The sequence below is a fragment of the Dermacentor andersoni genome, chromosome 9 (genome assembly GCF_023375885.2).
Source record: "Dermacentor andersoni chromosome 9, qqDerAnde1_hic_scaffold, whole genome shotgun sequence".
NCBI lineage: Eukaryota > Metazoa > Arthropoda > Arachnida > Ixodida > Ixodidae > Dermacentor > Dermacentor andersoni.
Window position 1 is genome coordinate 62,537,189 of NC_092822.1, and position 17,900 is coordinate 62,555,088.

Consider the following 17,900-nt stretch of genomic DNA (forward strand, 5'->3'; position numbering starts at 1 on the left):
ACCGGATGAAAGCACATACTTGCATTGGTGACCACATTGTCTGCAGACATCTGTCTGCCATCAGGATTTCTACTCGAATAACCTTGGGCGTGCTGGTCTGCTGCTACTCTCTCTTCCTCAGCACTCTATGCATGCGTCATTGCTGCTCTGATGGCCCTCCTTCCGCGATTCAACCAGTAAAGTGCATCGATTCTTATGGCAATTGTTTGTTTAACACGTTGTACCATGTTCTTTTTAAAAAACATAATGACGAAACTTGCTTTCAGAATGTCCCTCATACATAAGAATGGAAAAATCAGTTTTTTTTTGTAACCGCTGCACTGAATTTGATTATATTTTTGTCTTTCGTATAAAAAGTTGAAATATATTGAGTATAGTATGTGGATTTTTACAGTGAATCTATTAGTGTGACTAGAATTGCTATAAAATGTTCTATGCCTGTTTCCACAGTGTTTTTGGAAAAACTAAACTCTGTGATGTTCATATTTTGAGGAACATTGCGGTATGTTAAGGGAAATATGCAGGCAAATTTTGAATGGTCATGTATGGGTTAAATAAAAATTTAGAGACCTTCGTTTCTTCTTCATTGAGAAGCATTATGTGAAACAAAGTTTTCCTGTTTCCATGGGTGGGCCAGAAACGAGCGGGATTTCGTATTTTGAGCAAATAAGGGCCACTGTCTGCTTAAGGTGTACCAAAAGTTTGAATCGTGTAGGTTCATGGCATGCTTTGAAAATAATTAGTGAATGCTTGTCTCTTACAGGTTTTTTTTATGTTATGCAGAGCATGTAGTTGCTTTTCCCTGGTCTCCTCAGTGAACTGTGTGAGGCAGATTGTTTACATTGCATTGAAATAAGAAGCATGTTGTGAGTGGCGAACGATAAATTTTTCATTTGTGTAGGTTGGTTATAGCCTTTTTGGAAAGCCACTTACTGAAGTGTGCCAGTGTCATACGGCTCTTATATGCAATGTCTCGCAGTGCCCTAAAACAAATTTGCAAAACACCAGCTTCCAATTCAGTGAAAATAGAGGAAATTGTAAGCACAATGTGGGGCAATACTTTCCCGTTCCTGGTTTAATTAAAAGCACTGCGAGTTAATAGCCTAACTGTTTCCCTATTTTCATGCTTCACACAAGGTTCTTAGTTGTTTGCTCTGGTGCCCTCGGTGAATTAAACATTGCACCTTGTTTCTACTTGTGGAGAACGAGGGGCCTATTGTGTGTAATATATAGGCAAAGTTTAAAGTCTGTGCGTGAATTTTGGCATTGCAATAAATTACGCATTGAAACATTTGGAAGTGTCATTTGCAAAGATTGGAACTTTAGTCAAAATACCTATGTTCTTCCTTATGGTCTTATCATGCCTGTTTAAGATAGAAGCAGGAACTATGGGTCTGGAAACATTTTACTAGCACCTTTATTGTGCCTATAAATGCCTGTCTCATTGTGGGTTCCTAATTTGATTTTCATAGCCTAATAGTACAATCGAACACCTTTATAATGAAGTGCTTGGGGCATACAAAATTATTTGTTATACAAATCACTCCATTGTAAACGTTGATCACCGTACCACTCATGCTAGAGCAGGGCCGGATTAAGAAAAATGGGGACCCTGGGCTAATGCGCATGCAGCCCCCCTTTCCCTATACCCCCCCCCCTGTCGCCTTCTATGCTACTGGAAATATGCCATGTGTAACGAAGAAGAGTAGCCTGCCTGCACCACGGCACCATCGCCTTCGGCATTAGCTTGTAGTTGCTGTCCTTTGCCGAACGCTTGTGACTGCTACCCGTTCGCGCCCGTTGCTAATAAATCTCTTAGCACATGTTTCATTTTAATTTCACCAAATTAAAAAGAACGAAGTGTGGTCAACAGGATTAATAATATTGTTCTTATTATAAGGAAAACAACAGAACTTGCTTGAAACGCGTGCTGTTGTAAACACCAACACATATGTTCACTTTGTGATTAATCTGCATTCTGTTTTCAGGAAAAGCTATGCTTTAAAGAAAAGTTTAGTGCACTCAAGACGAACAAGAACGTAGAAAAGACAACACAGCTCAGACGTCGATCCTTCTGAACCTAGGCTTTGTTTGCATCACTAAGTTTAATCCCGTGAGGAGACGCATGGTTGTATCCAAAACATTCTTTATTAAAATTCAAGCATCAGACTACAGTAATCGTTATAGACGTTACTCTATAAATATGTAATAGATATATACAATACTTAAGGCAATACAAACACCATAAAAATGCACTAGCATACAGATGAAAATTACCAACTGTAATTAGTACAAAACTTCATTTGATAATATTTTCGTTAAAGGTAAGACAAGCAAGGACGACACCAAATAAATGTGCACTATCAAAAACAATGAAAATACAGTTCTTTATAAGCACGCTAAATACCACAAGAAGAACAAACAAGAGACGAACAACGAAGATTTGCATATTGTGAATTACACTGCTCAGCGTTTCGTTGGCAACGTGGAGGATGGGAGGCGACACGACAAACTTATTGGAGCTATTCATGTATAGCGCAAACAGTCCTCTTTTAAAATGGCATCTTTCGCGCCTTCGCTTTGGCAAAATCAGATATAGTCTGTTCGAAGGATAGATCGGGGAGGAGGTCACTTTCAATGGACATGATAGCAAGCGAGTTCACCTTGTCGTCAAGGAGGCTTGAATGAAGGCGATTTTTTATCAGCGACAATTTGGAAAACGATTGTTCAGTCTCACAGTTTGCCATGGGTATGCTTAAGCACATTCGCAAATCAATAGAAAGGTTCGGAAACACATCAATAAGCTTCCTTTCGTGCAGCAACTTCATTATTCCCAGGAGACTCGTGTCCTGGCACACAGAGTTGTGCAGAAAGTTCACAAACTGAACGATTTCAGTGGAAAATGCTGGCTCCAAATCATTTTTGTAGGTTTTCACCAACTTCTCAGCCTGCTGTGCCAGAGAGGCCTCGCTCCCAACTTCTGTCAGCAATTTAAGAATCTGAACCTTTCGCAGAGTTCAGTGTAGGCAGCCTTTCGCACTCGCAAAGCAGAGCCTAGACTGTCAAGTACAACATTGTAAGTCTCTACGATAAACTTTTTTCTGCCTTGTAACGCACTATCGCTTTTTCCGTCCGGGTGCTTACTCAAAATGATGCGTTTGCCCTGATCCTGATAACATTGATTGGTACTTAGCGTGCGTGCTTCCTCTTTGAAGGTATCAAAGAGAGGTCGCAAAGAATTAACAAATTTCAACAAAGTTGAAATTTCTAGGCCGTGTTTCTGAAGTGCTATGCTCGTTTTGTCAAAGCGCTCCAAGATTTCACTCCAGAAAATTGCCACGAATGCAGTCTCTAGTTTTGTCATTTTCTTGAAGAGAGAGTGTGCTTCATTCCTAGTGTCACCATTTTCTTCCTCGTTCTTTGATATAGCTTCAAGGCAACACAAGACTGCATTGAAAGTTTCCAGAATGGCCTTACATGATTCAGCGTGTCTTGACCACCTGGTCTCAGAGACTTTGCAAAACAAGCTGCTGGCCAGTTCCGCCCGTGCTGTCCAAAAGATACCTCCATCGCTTAGGTGAGGCAGTAAAGAACACATACAGTCTCTGAATTACAGTGAAAAATTTGACTGCCTCAAGGCAACTGTCAACGCTACATGCGCCAACTAAGTTCAGTGAATGACCAGCACATGGGACGTAGACTGCCGATTCGTTGAGGTGTTTGATTTGAGCTTGCAGTCCTTTGTATTTTTCTGACATATTACTCGCATTATCATAAGCTTGGCCCCTACAATCATCAATTGAGATGCCATCGGTCGTCAAGAGGGACATCACAGTATCGAAAAGATACGAGCCGGTACGCGATTCAATTGGAACAAATCCAAGAAAGCGTTCGTACACTTTTCCATTTAAATAGTATCCTAAAAGAACCGACAGCTGATCAACGTGAGTAAGGTCCGGAGTCGAATCAACAATTAAAGAGAAGTATTTTCCATGTTTCACTTTGTCAACGAGACATCCCTTGACAGCCTTTGCCATATGCTCGATAAATTCATCAGAAATGGTTTTTGACAGATACGATGGGTGACCTTTTCCTTTGTTCCCGTAGTGTTTGATGTGCCCTTCTAGAAAGGGATCAAACTTGGCCCTGGCCTCAAGCACTCCCATATAATTGCATTTCTCGGTGAACCAAAAATCTCCTCACTGCCCCTAAACGCTAGTTTGTGCGCAGCTTGAAACTTAACTACAATGACTACGCGCTTCAACACCTCTGTCCAGTAAGCGGTCTCAGTGACAAGATGCTTAACCGGCTCCTTGTCAATTGTGCTGCTAGAGTTAGAGTGGGCGAGCCATACGCTGCCACGTAGTTCCGGTGCTCGACGCTATTTTCATGTTCGCAAACCTTTTCTTCTGCTCTTTTCTAATCAGAAAAGTGGTGCGTGGTGAAAGCACTGGGGTTGCTTGAAATCGAAAATAGTTTGCACATGAAACAGTAAACGGAACCTTTGGACTCTGAGTACATTAACCAGTGTTGCTCGTTACCCTGCCCATTTACAGCCTTTCGCACGAAAAGATGAGGTGACATATAGCGCTTCTGAGTTTTGTACTGCCTTTCAGAAGACGGAAAATTTTCTGCCCGATTTTGAAAATACAATGGCCCTTTCTCAAGGCATACACTCTGAAAGCTGTCAATAATAACGTCCGGCCACTTAGCAGGGTCACTTCTAAGAATCTCGCAATGTACCTCTTGCTGCTGGGGTGTCTGTACTTCTCTGTTGCCGCAACGAGAATCCGTCTCATTCGTCCTTTCGAGGCACACTTTGTGGGTGGGAACATGATTATTTGAAGCCAAACTAACAGGAAACAAGTGAGTCGGTTCTTGGAGTGTTGTTTCCTGGCGCTTGTCAGTAGAAGGAGGCTCATCAGGGAGGTTTGGCACCTGTTGATCAGCAGTAGTAGAAATCGGGCGTGTCGGACCAGACACCTGGAGCTCTGTGGCAGGGGCCCAGCTGAGTAGCATAGACGTTGCTGACTCAGGAACAGGACAGGGCTCGGTTAGCGTCGGTTGCTCAGAAATATGGACAACCGAGGTTGGCACCGTTTTCACAGGATCCAGACAACCAAGATGAGCCAAACCTTGCCTTTTGCCAGGAAACCGTGGTGATGGAGTTGGCAAGTCCTCCACAGAAGCACAGTCGGTACTATTGAGAGTTTGACACAGACTCTGGGTAGAGCGATCATACTGCTCCGCGGAAGCTGCATTCAGTAGGTACTTTGTCATCTTTGGTAGCTTCTCTTCACACTCTTCTCTTTCTAACTTCGCCTTTGTTTAGACGCACCACTTTGATGCTTCCGACCGAGCATTTTCGCATGAATGGATTCTAATTGTTCACTGGGCACTTCGTCAGTCCGACGCGACCGCAGATGTCGAACGGGGGCCGTCCGGATGACTGGTGCACGCTGCCTGCATGGTCCGTGGCTGGCCGAGAGTGGTGCGTCGCCCGGGAGCTCCTCAGCAGGCGGGCTTATGCAAGCTTAACCGGCGGCTCGGGGCTGAATCGCAGCCCGCAATCAACTTCCTTTTATAGACACGTGCCACGTCTGTCTGTTACTAGTGCCAAAGCAAGTGTTCACATATGCATAGAGTTCCTTGTACAAATTCCCTCATTCTCCGTACAAACTCACTCCTTCTCCCGTTCCGGTCTCGTCTTCTTATTGGGTAGGAGCAATCGTCTGTTCTGGGAGGTTCTCGATTTTTCTTTCGCCCAGTTGATGCCGAGCGCGAGAACGAAGGGGAGAGGTCGACTCCTAGGGCGGGCGAAGTTACGCGACCTCCGTCGCCTCTGAGTCATCTTTTTCTACTTCTTTCTGGAAAGTTCGGCAGCCAGTCTGACCTACTTTTTCCGTCAAGCGCACAAGGGTGCGCAGGCACTATGCAGAAATGGGTCCTGGAGACAGGCCTTTGTGTCGAGCTCTCCAACTTCCCCCTTCACTCTTCCGCAACCCTAGCCCGAACAGTGAACATTCCATGCCCCATGGCACGTGGACAAAAGCACATGCGACGTCTTCTTTCCTTTCCTGCCTAGACTCTACCATCAGACTCCTCATCATCTGCTATCGGACACATCCTCCCCCGCCCAAATTACCATCACGGTAAAGAAAAGTCGAATGGGAGGCACTGTTGGGTACTGCAGCACATCCTTTCAATGAAAAGGACAGCGGCGGAACTATTTGAGAGGTGGAGGGTGGCGTGGTGGTGACGAGGGGCAAGGGAGATTTATGTCCTCGTCCCACATTATATGTTTTAGGTGTTTCCCCCTTGCCCCTCCTCTCCAGACAGCACTGGACAGACGGACTGACAGGAAACCACGAACACTCTTCCAAGCAAACGCACCTTGCTTCGTACGAAAGAGGGCCCCGCTGGGGTGGCGGGGATTCCTATTTTTGCAGCTCAACAAGCTCTCCCGAAATGATCAGGCTAAACGCATGCCGTTACATTAGGTGCGGGGCCCCGTTGGCTCGTTCTGGTTTTCTCGCTTCATACATGTCGCTCGAAGTTCCGTTGCCCATGGTTCCATATACTAAGCTGGTTAGAATAAATCGGCCCCCTTCTCCTACTGCCCGAGGTGAGGCCCTGGGCTGCAGCCCCCTTAGCCCCCCTCCCCCCCTTAGTCCAGCGCTGTGCTAGAGAAAATTCAGCAAAATGAAACCTTTGTTGAACATGAATTCAAGAGAGACATTGTGAAATAAGTCGCTTTTTTTTACACAATTTGGCAGAATGCGCAACTTTAGCCAACCTTATTGCACCGAGGTTGACGGCATGCATGCTCCGCAGCAAAATACTGGAGCTGCGCAAAATAAAGCTGCAGTCGAATGCCGCTATCGCATGCCTAGCTGTTCAAATCCTTGATTTGTTTACAGGATCTTCATCACTGTTGCCTTCGTTGATATTCGCATCGTGTCTGGCCTAGTTGGCTTCAAAGACATTGTCGGTCATCAGTTGCAGTTATATCATCACACTGCCAGTGTAGCATTGTGGTCCAACCGAAATATTCTTGTCGTTATAAAGGGAAAAAAAAGCTTGTGTAAGTGTACTTGAGTTTGTGTTGGTCCTAACTGGGATCTCTTTGCTGTTACAGGTGTGTCCATACCTCCTACAAGACTTACAAGAAGTTTTGTTTGGACTTTGCCAGGAAACCAGCTCACTAGGCTGATCTCAAAAAGAATTCACTCGTTTGCTGTGTATTAAATGACACACCAATTTGATATGTGATTTGCTTGCCATTTTGATCATGAATATTGTTATGATGGTTTTTACTGATTGCCAACTGTACTTTTACAGGGTGTCTACCAACCGGGAAAACCGGGAAAACCGGGAATTCTCAGGGATTTTGAGTAGTCTGGAAAAACTCAGGGAAAACTCAGGGAATTTGGGCCTCTATCAGGGAAAATTAGCGGCAATTTTATTGAAAGGGTCGAAAGTCGCGGTCATGCTGGCTCGAGTAGCAGACAGGAATCGTAATGAATCGTTTTTGACGCTCTGTCGTCGGCTGGAGGAATTGCCAGTGTACAGTCAACGACCGATTTTCCGTATTCCCGATAATTTGGACGGCTTCGCGGCACCGCCACGTACCCCATAGAGTCAACGTATCAGAACATGTGACATTTCCGACGCAAGAACTCTTCGCCGTCCGATTTTCCGGACATTTTGCCGTGACCGAAGGTCCGAAACGGCAATAATCGAAGGCACCACCGCTGCCATTTTGGTTGCTTCGCCACCTCGAACCGGCACTCGCACGCAGATCCGCTGGCAGCCGTTGCCGCCACTGCAGCAACGCTAGGCCTAGCTACTTCTATATTCGCTATGAAGCTTTTTGCCGTTGGATGCCGAGTTTTTTATTGAAAGAATTAGCTGCTGTCAGCAATGGCACGGACTCCGCCTTTGTGGTCCTCGCGATTGGCTTAGAAACTTGGAAAACATAGTGTGTTGCACAATGCCGGTTTCTGAAAGTCAGCTTCGCCTCTGTACAGAAATGTTACTTGGTGAAGCATACCCAAAAGTATTGCAGTGAAGCATAACAAGCGTGGGAAGGGGCTATTGCCACGGAACACAGTATGTATTCCTTAATTATACACGCGTGCACCCGGTATTTCCTGTCACAGTACGAGCACCGATATGCCTAATATGTGTACCGACAGGCCTTCAGAGCGTTTTTGAACGTGCCTGTGGCGGTTTGAGCCCCTAAAGGCACTAAATGACACGCATTTATTTTTTTTTCCAACTGGCCGATTTTTCGGACGTTTTCGCGGCCCCTGGGAGTTCGAAAAATCGGCCGTAGACTGTGCAACTGACCAACATACTTCAAATGGTCTTTGGGGCGAACGAGTGGCGGAAGGAAAACAAGAACAGAAATTACCTACGCATTGAGGAATAAACAGGAAAGGAAGCTTGCTGCCACCGTTTTGAAGGAGCCAGCGCTCAAAAAATTAAGTTTTGGCTAATGCCGAGCTGCTAGTGTCTCTCATCCAAACGAAAATAAACTCGTTAAAGCAGTGAAACACAACACTCAAGAGTCGTGCGCGGGCTGAGAGTATGTCAGGACAGTTGAGGTTGACTTACGAGCTGTTGAGAGAGAATCTCAATTGTGACAGCGTTCGGGCCTAATACCACTGAACTTGCTATCAGTTGATAGAAATAGCTCATATTCGAGAATACTTGCTTCTATATCCATCTACTTTTTATTCGTATTTGAGAATGTCCGACTCCATTTGCAATTTTTTTTTGAAGACATTTTATTTGCTGTGCATTTTACTAAACCCCCTTCTATTCTCTTTTTGAATAACATGAACACTATTTCTTAGTATTCAAATTAGATTAAGTCGTATTTATTTAACATTTTTTTCTATAGCTTACTAGAGAGTGACAGCATCGGGCGATATGGTTTCAGCCCGTCTTGACATAAAACATAGTTCTGCATCACTCAGGGAAATTTGCAATGGCACTCATGGAAAACCTGGAAAACTCAGGGAATTTGGAAATGTCAACTTGGTAGACACCCTGTTTTATCTTGCCTGGACCAAGTGATATGGCAAACCTACTTGCTGCCCTGTCACTCTGCTGAAATCATGAAAAAAGCTTTTATTGCAGTGCCTGATATGCTATTAGCAATGTAAGAAAATAAGGCTGCAAATTTATCAGCACAGAACGTAACTGCGTCAAGATATTCTGTAATGTGGATATTTTTGTATAATTTATATATCAGTTCTGCAGTTTGCGCTTGTTTGCAGTAGTGTCACTGGTAGAAATGAAACTGATGCTTAAGCTACCCTCAATAGTTTGCAGTTTCATCCTGCTTTTGCTGAAGCAGCACAAAAAAATCACAGAAAATGTTTACAACGCACAAATAGAGAGAAGCAAGCCATTTTTTAATGTGGAGAAATACGGCAGCACTCTTCTCTACCGACAAATGTGGTGCCACTCATTTCGTTTCTTTGTAAATGCTGTGTTCAGTTTAGTTTCATGTTTTACATGTGATTTCATATTATTTTCTTTCATTCATATTTATATTTCATTTGATATGCTTCATGTGTTCCAATATGATTTGATGCCATTGTTGTGTTGCACTGCATAAATTATGTACAAGAAAACATACTATACTTAGGTTAATAGGTCAATGTGTAATGCAATGCCACATATGCAAAGTCATATCAATGTTTGGGCATAACATCGAAATTGCGTGCCAAATCCAACGTCTATGTATTGCCAGCAGGGATTTGTATGTATTCAGGACACTTATTACGTATAGAGATATAGGAACTTGTGTGAGACATGTACTGCATTGGTGTGCATGCCACAACGTTAATAATGTGAGTTGGGTAGACCAAGGTTATCCTGTATTTTCCTACAAGAGTGGCAACCCTTCTCGTTTGCTAATGTAACATTATAGTTCCATCAAATGCGTGACACATTCTTCACATCATCTTCATGTTTTTCTTATGACTTTGTAGGTTCCTTGTCATCAGGGCCACTGGAGCAGTACGACTCGCTTATATCAGTGCGTGGCAAACAGCATTTCTGCCGGCTGTGCCCCTACGTGACTGAGCTCAAGTCAAGGATGCAAAGACACCTGCGCATACATACTGGCGAGCGCCCCTTCAAGTGCCACCTCTGCCCTAAGGCGTTCAATGTTGGTTCCAACTTCAGGCGGCATGTCCGCACCCACACAGGCGAGCGCCCAGTCAAGTGTCGCTTCTGCCCGAGAGCATTCCGTGACAGTTCGAGCCTGAAGAGGCATGTGCGCATGCATACAAAAGAGCGCCCCTACCAGTGCCACCTGTGCCCACAAACATTCACTCAGAAGTACCATCTGACACACCATGTACGCAGCCACACGCGAGCGCGTTCCTTTTCCTGATCGCACTGCAGCGCATCCTTCTCTCAGAATCATAAACTCTTGATCCACGTGTCCTGTCACACAGAGGAGAAGCCCTAAAGGTTGGGGGCATGGAGTTTTTTGTACATCAATCGGTTGGTCAATTTGTTTGGGGGAACAGGTTACTTCATAACTCCACGGAGAGGTTTCCCTGTTCTACCATATGGTTTCTTGTAATACTACCTAGAGGCAAGTTAACTCCACTGACTATGAGAATTCCATAATATGATGGCCTTCGCGTGACTTCAAAGCTATGCTAGGTTTTAAAATAAAAGCATGTCAACCTTTTTTTTGTGCACATTTTGTGGGATTCAGCCGAGATGAGGCGCTTGCTCTTTCCTAGGCTGCTCTTCAAGACAGCCCTCCTACCTGTGTATGACTCTGACCTGTCATTCAGGATCAGAAAAATAAAAAAAAATACAAACACTATGGTCTCGCATTCCTCTTGAATTGACATAGTCAAGGCTGATTTTCAACATTCCTTCCGTAAACATTCATTGAGTGATATGACTGGTGTTCATAAGTTCTTGACTTTGGTGCTGAAATTATTAAAGGCACGGTAGAGAAAGATTATTGCAGGAGGTTTTAACTTCATTTAGGCCTGATAATCAAATGCCACCTATATTTTTTGTGAAGACTAAATTTTTATGAACTTGGTGTATAACACATTAGCAACAACTGGCACATAGGCCAGAAAATGTTTGAACTAGAAAACATGCTGCGCAAGAAGCACATTTACATCTGAAGAAAAAGAAACAAGTGATATGTGAAGAAACAGAAGAGAGCCTGAGGCAGTTAGCGACTCAACTTGTGCAAAACTTTGTTTTGAACTAAAGATGACCACATATTTAGGAATGGGCAACTAAATTTTGTGAACAAAGCATGTGAACGCACTGAAAACATTTGATATTTTTATTCAAATAGAGGGGAAGTTTGTGTACAAAAACATTTTCTGTCCTTTGAATCCAGGCCCCTCCAACTGCCCCGGAAAAAGAAGGCTGGCTTTGTGCCAGCCACAGGGCCAGCAGTCAAAGGAAGTACTCTATTTACTCGATTGTAACACGTTTTTTTTTTCTTCATGATTTTCATTTCTTGAACTTGACCTTCGCTTTACATTTGCATATCGGCAAAATTCAGTTTTAAAACAAATATCCTAAATTCTGTGGTTGTTAGTATTGCGTTGGCAACCTGAACTCTTATATCTCATTCTAATCCATAGACAGGTAGACCCATGCATCTCCTGTAGCACAGGGATCCACAATGATGCATAAGATGAAGAAAAATGATGAAAGTGCCAGAAAGAGAATATTAAAAAAAAAAAGATTTTTTGAAGGATAGCATCTTAGACAAGGCAGTTAAGTCTGCTGGTCTCAGTTCAACTTTGGTACGTTAAATATATTACAGTGCAATTACCATTGAATTTATTCCACTGCTATTGACTTATATTAATTCTGTACCAAACTCTCCCAGGATATCACTGCAATGCACAAAACCTGGTTATCAGCAGAAAAGACATTTCATCTAAAAAATTACTGTGCATTTTGTTCAGACCATCCCTCTCATGGTGGCATGCATATGATGTGCATGCAGAAAACATGTCTTTGTTGCATAGACCAAGTACACCATGGGAGAGTTTGCTTTGACAATTTTTTCCAAGGCGCCACTTGACCCGTTCACCCTGCGCAGTGCATATGAACACACAGTCGGGAACAAAAATACACTCTAGCATTCCTATCTCTGGGGTTATTCGTGCCGAGAACCTCCTTCTCGGAATTATCCTCAAACTTTGCCTCTAAATTTAGCTTTAGCAAACTCAATCTTGTGGGCAGCTTCTTCCTTAGAAACAGTTCTGCTGGCATCTTTTCTGTGAATGGATATGCTGTTGTCCTATACGCGAAGAGAAAGTTGTGCACTCTGTGCTGAATTGACCTACAACTTTTGTTTCCGGAGAGACCTAGCTCAGCCTTGAAAAAGCGTCACCGTCGTTACTTCTGCGTCGTGGGCTGCCATGAACAAGAACCCGGCCACAGCGACAATTAACAATTCGACTGGTGCGAAGTGGTGAAGTGACCAGGTGTGTGCAAATGACCACAAATTGTCGGGCTGATTCTGTGAGAATTCACTACTCCACTACAAGCAGCACAGGTTAGAGAGTTAAATGTGCTCATCCTTGACCTCAAGCCAGCACGTTGAGGCAGCGCAGCAAGGTAGTATTGATTGCAGCACATCGATGTTCGAGCGCTGTCATTAAAAGCTACATAAAGCGAGCAGCGCACGAGCTCGCGCTGCAGCGCGATTCGCACGTACGTTACTGCGAGCTCATATGCATTGCATCAGTTATTTATCAGTTGCTAAAGGGATAGAGGGCCGCTACTAGATTGCAGGAGGCCCGCCGTTTCGCAGCATGCTGAAAGACCGCTGCCGTCGCGGCGCGTACCGTCGTGCGCTCGAGCAGTTCCGTACACATGATGTCTGCTTATTGCTGCTGTGAATTCATTTATAGCAAGCATTTCCTCCTGTTTGTGCGCCTGAATCTAGCAGCGTGGAAACCTTACCTGAAGTTCAACTTCGTACGCGACTCGCTTCACTTGCGATTGACACCGCGCTAAAACTTCGCCGCTTATTTCTTGAACGGCGTACACGTATTCCGCGTTGCATAATTTATTGCCTCTACGCAGCGTGCCACCCCCGAAAAGATCTTCGGCGCCCGATATTCGCTGGAAACCGTGGTACAACAAAACCGAAAGTGGCGGGTCCATATTGTAAGCATGCTTTCCGAAGCAGACGACCGAGCTTGGTACTACCCAGTTCAGGACAGAGGGCGCTTTTTAACTCCATTTTCGCAGCGTCCCCTGGGCAATGCAAGAGCCCCATAGCATGGAATTGTGCATGTCCTCACAGGTCTGGTGTTTAGCTTGTGAGTCACTGCGGTAGTGTCAGTGACAGTAACAAACTGATGCATCATTTTCCTTCAGTACTTTGTAGCTTCCTCTTGCTTTTACTGAAGCAATGAAAAATGTTTACAATTCACTAATAGAGACAAACAGTCCTTCGCTAATTGCATGAAAATATGGCTATTTTCTCCTCTGCTAGCAAAATATACTTTGTTTATGCTGTTTTTGTTCTTCCTTTTATATAGTTTTCATTTTCTTTCATTCAGATTATTATTTATTTAATTTTTTATGGTGCATGTGTTCAAGGATTAGTTGACACGTTTGTTGTGCTGCATTGTATAAGTTTTATGTGAAAAAGAATATGCAAAAACTAGTTTAATAGGTGAGTGTGTGTTACAGTATTACATATACAATGTACTTTGACCTTTTAAACCTAATATCAAAATTGTGCACTAAATCTGACCTCTGTGTATTGCTTGCAGGAGTTTGTACGTATTCTTAATATTTATGTACAAAGGTATAAGAATTTGTGCAAAACATCTACTGCATCAGTGCACTGTTGCCATGGCTGTAATATGTTGGCTGGGTAGTCCAATGTTATATATTTTGCCTACAGGTGTGGAAATTCTTTTTGATTGCCAGGTGTAGCACTTTGGTTCCATCAAGTGTGTAAAGCCTCATTTTCACTGCTTTCTCGTGCTATCTGTGACTGTGCAGGTTCATCATTGGCAGGGAACCCTGTCGCTCATGTCCGTGCACAGCTGGCTGCATTCCTGTCATCTGTGCACTTAGAAGTCCGCGAGGAAGTCTGACATGAAAAGACACCTGCGTACACACTCAGACGAATGTCCCTACCAGTGCCACCTATGCCCACGCAAATTCAATCATGATTGGCGCCTGACACGGCATGTGCATAGTCACACAGGAGAGCGTCCCTTTAGCTGTCTGCACTGTGGTACATCCTTTTCGCGGAAGGACAAACTGATGAATCACATGTCTCGTCACACCAGGAAGAAGCCCTGAAGGTCAGGGACATGCATTGTGGGGACTTAAGCAAGCTTGTCAATTATTGGAGAAGTTGGCATGGTTCTCATGACAGGGACATTTTGTCTTCCCTTGTGGTTTGACATTTTATATATTTAAGCGCACATACAACCTGTGACCAGTAAATACAGTGAATGAATTGCTGGCATTTGGTGTAATTGGCACTGCTGGTTGGCAGTCATATTGGTAAAGCTTGAGGTCTGTCATTCATCGTTTGTGAAGCCATGTAGTTGTCCAGACATGCAGTTGTCCAGATTTGTAGATGTCCAGAGGTGTAAGGTGTAGTGCAGCAACACTGGTGAGGATGAAATGGGGAGATGTGCCAAGGTGAAATTCTGTTTCAAACTAGGGAGAATGCCAAGGAAATGTCCTGACATGCTGCACCAGGTGTATAGATATAGTGCTTTATCAAAAATCTTTGTGTACGAATGGTACAAGCACTTCTGTTATGGTTGGGCAGTGTAAAAGATGCGCAACAGCCAGGTACACCTGTGATGTGCACGTCTGGACAACTACGTGGTCTTGCGAATGATAAGTGACAGACCTCAGGCTTCACCGACTTGACCATAAACCAGTTGTACTAGCTACACCACACGCCAGCAATTCACTGTAATTATTGGCCAAGGGTTGCACACGCACACAAACACACATTGTCACAAATGATGTGTCTTGTGTACTGTGCTCATCCTTGCCGCAAGCTCTGTCTCAGCCATGTGTACGGCTATATTAAATTTGTTATTAAGCCCGAGTAATCCTTCTTTGATGGGTATTTGCATAATGTGTATTTAAACCTTAGTAAAAGGAAAATTAGTCATCCACCCATTCGTCGCAATTGCTACAAAGGAAACCCATACGGGTTCCTCAAAAGAAAAGCCTCGCAGTTGAAGAAAAATTCGTCCTTGTCCGGGACTCGAAACCAGGACCACCGCCTTTCCGGGGCAGCCGCTCTACCATCTGAGCTAACCAGGCGGCTAGCAGAGTCGAATTTGTCAGAAACTCGATGGAAAGGCAAGAGTTTGACGAAATAGTTCTGCGGAAACCCGCAAGGTAGAGAAAGGTAATTAATAAAGGGAAAATAAAGCGTGTCTGTGAAACGTGCACGCAGTGTATCCTTGATGCGTAGGCGCTCTGTCCGTTGCACCTGTCAGATAACGTACGCTGTGGCTGTAATAGACATTCTGGCAAACACTGCAAAAGGACCTGGCGTATTTCCGTAAAATGTATGCAGCATGTCCCCATGATGTCCCTCGTGGACATGCAAGGGATGTCTGCAGAACCTGGAAAGTGCGGCTGTACAGTCACACGAAAAGTGTCCGTAAGGCGTATTCGACACATCCCCCAGATATCCATGTCCTTGCACTGGACGTCCAGAAGATATCCATGGGATGTCATTGTTGTCGCTCCTGCATGCAAGTTGCAAGAGCGAAGTCAGATCGAAGAAGGCAGACCAGGGCTGATATTCCCCTTCATCTAGCAATGTTGCTTGGCAAAGAACCATTTTTTCAAACCAAAGCAGTTCTCAATTTCTTAAATGATGTTGTGTTACATATCAATCCAAGAGATTTGTAGCACACCCTCTAATGAGAAGCTGCCGCTGCGATAGCGTCCTTTTGTAGAGCACGTGTCTCCAGGCCCTTGCTCTCAACCGTTCTCCTACCATGGGGAAAATAGGTTTTTTTTGTAGGTTATGCCAGATTTTTTTTCCGATAGAACTACTGTACTTAATGTAGTATAGTGTCGCCCCCTGTCAGATCTCTGTATTATCGTACATGTATGTTTTGTAGTTGTTTAGCTAGATGGCGCACCCCCCTTCTGTCATGTGACGAGCTTGGACCAATGAGGAGGTGTCATCTGGCGTGTGAAGTCTTTATTAGGAATAAACGGCCGCGGGTCGGCTGAGTCTTCGTTCCGGTTTTCATCGGGAGCAGTTAGCTCCGTGTCTCCCTCTCTGCGTCGGCGCTCGCCGCGCGTCCGCTGGGCGTGGGCCCCCACTTGCCTGCCGCTGCCGACACAACACTTAATATTTAATGTAACACATAAACTAAAAGCAGAATGAATGCACTTTTCATGCATTAAAGTTAGTAACGAGATATGTCATAAAAAGATATAAATTGCAAGTATCAAGATCGTGGGATAAAATTGAACAATGTCTGAAAAGACACGCTTGTGTCTACAAAAAAATGCAACGAGAATTATGAGATATAAAAACATGTATGGCCATCTAATAAGCGCTATCTCCGAAAAAATCAAGAAATTTAATTGAACAGATATTACACTACAAAAATTGAAGTGCAAGCATTGCGGTTTGGCATGACGGGCTGCGGTCACCAATGTTCTGGGCTGGCTTGCATTGTCGTCGCTCTCAGAGTCAAAGTCTCAAGAAAAGGCAGCACCCTCAGACTCGCTGCTGCTTGAACCATAGATAAAATCTGCCGTAGACGCAGCGGAATCGTGAGAACTGCGATCTTCTGAAACATGCGCACTGCCTCCGAAGGCGGCAATTTTCGCTTTCTACTTTGACAATCGCGAAACTTCGGAGTGCGTTCAAAAATAATGCCTGGCGGAGAAAAAGCGAACTGCTTAGAAAACAAAAATATAGTTCTCCTCCTTCGCGTCCTATGGCGCAGAGTGTCTGTGAGCGGCGCGGAAGGTATCAAAAGCGGCATTTCAAATCATTGATCGCGGGCGGCCATTCTCGTTCAACTTTGACGATCATGGAAACATCGGAGCGCGTTCAAAAATCACCGCCTTGGGGGGAAAAGAGAACTACGTCGAAAAAAAAAATATTGTTCTCCTACTTCACATATGATAGCGTACTGTGTCTGTGAGCGACGCCAGAGGCCTCAAAAGTTGCACTTCAAACCCTCGTTAGCGGGCTAACGGTGCCCAATGAGCACGGTACAGAAAGAATTAAGGGCCCTGATTAGGCAGTAGGGCTACTTGCTCAACATATTTTACTACATCAACTTGTAGCATACGTTTTATATATATAGCACATTTCGCTAATAATTGCCATTATTGTATATATATTTTACGCACTTTAGAGTGACTAATCTTTAAGCATCTTTACAGCCATAATACATGCACCAATAGACGATGAACAAAACGAGAACAAGGTGAAAGCAGGAGCCAACGCTTCGACAAGTGGACTTGTCTTCTTCAATGCGACATATGCTTTCCTCACCACAGTATATGTGTAGGTTATGTTCATCTAAAAGGGAAAGGGCGTAAGGCGAGTGAGTGTGGCAACGAGCGAAGATGCGTTGGCGGCGAGGGTGTCGAATTGCGAATAAACGATTGCTGTACACAAGACCAGGGACACGGCCGTCTGCCAATTACGTGTCAACGGCCGTGTGTCAGACAGCGTGTCTGATGGTTGTGGGCTGTCGTGTCCCTGAAAGAGATAATAGAAGGAGCAGCAGAAAGAGAGAGAGAGAGAAATGGAATAAATAAATAACGGAAAAAAGGAGAAAAAACAGAAAAGAAAAAAAATCCACTAAGCAACCAAACTGAGTGTTGTTGCCTGTAGC

General features: G+C 44.2%; 1 protein-coding gene across 1 annotated transcript in view; it reads left to right on the forward strand.

The window, feature by feature from the left end:
- Window positions 1-16,288, forward strand: part of LOC126528571 (uncharacterized) — a 42,520-nt gene extending 26,232 nt beyond the window's left edge. The window contains exon 5 of the mRNA XM_055069139.2: window positions 9,947-16,288. Coding sequence (XP_054925114.2) covers window positions 9,947-10,414 — 468 coding nt within the window. The 3' untranslated portion in view covers window positions 10,415-16,288. The remainder of the gene's footprint in view (window positions 1-9,946) is intronic.
- Window positions 16,289-17,900: the final 1,612 nt, after the last annotated feature.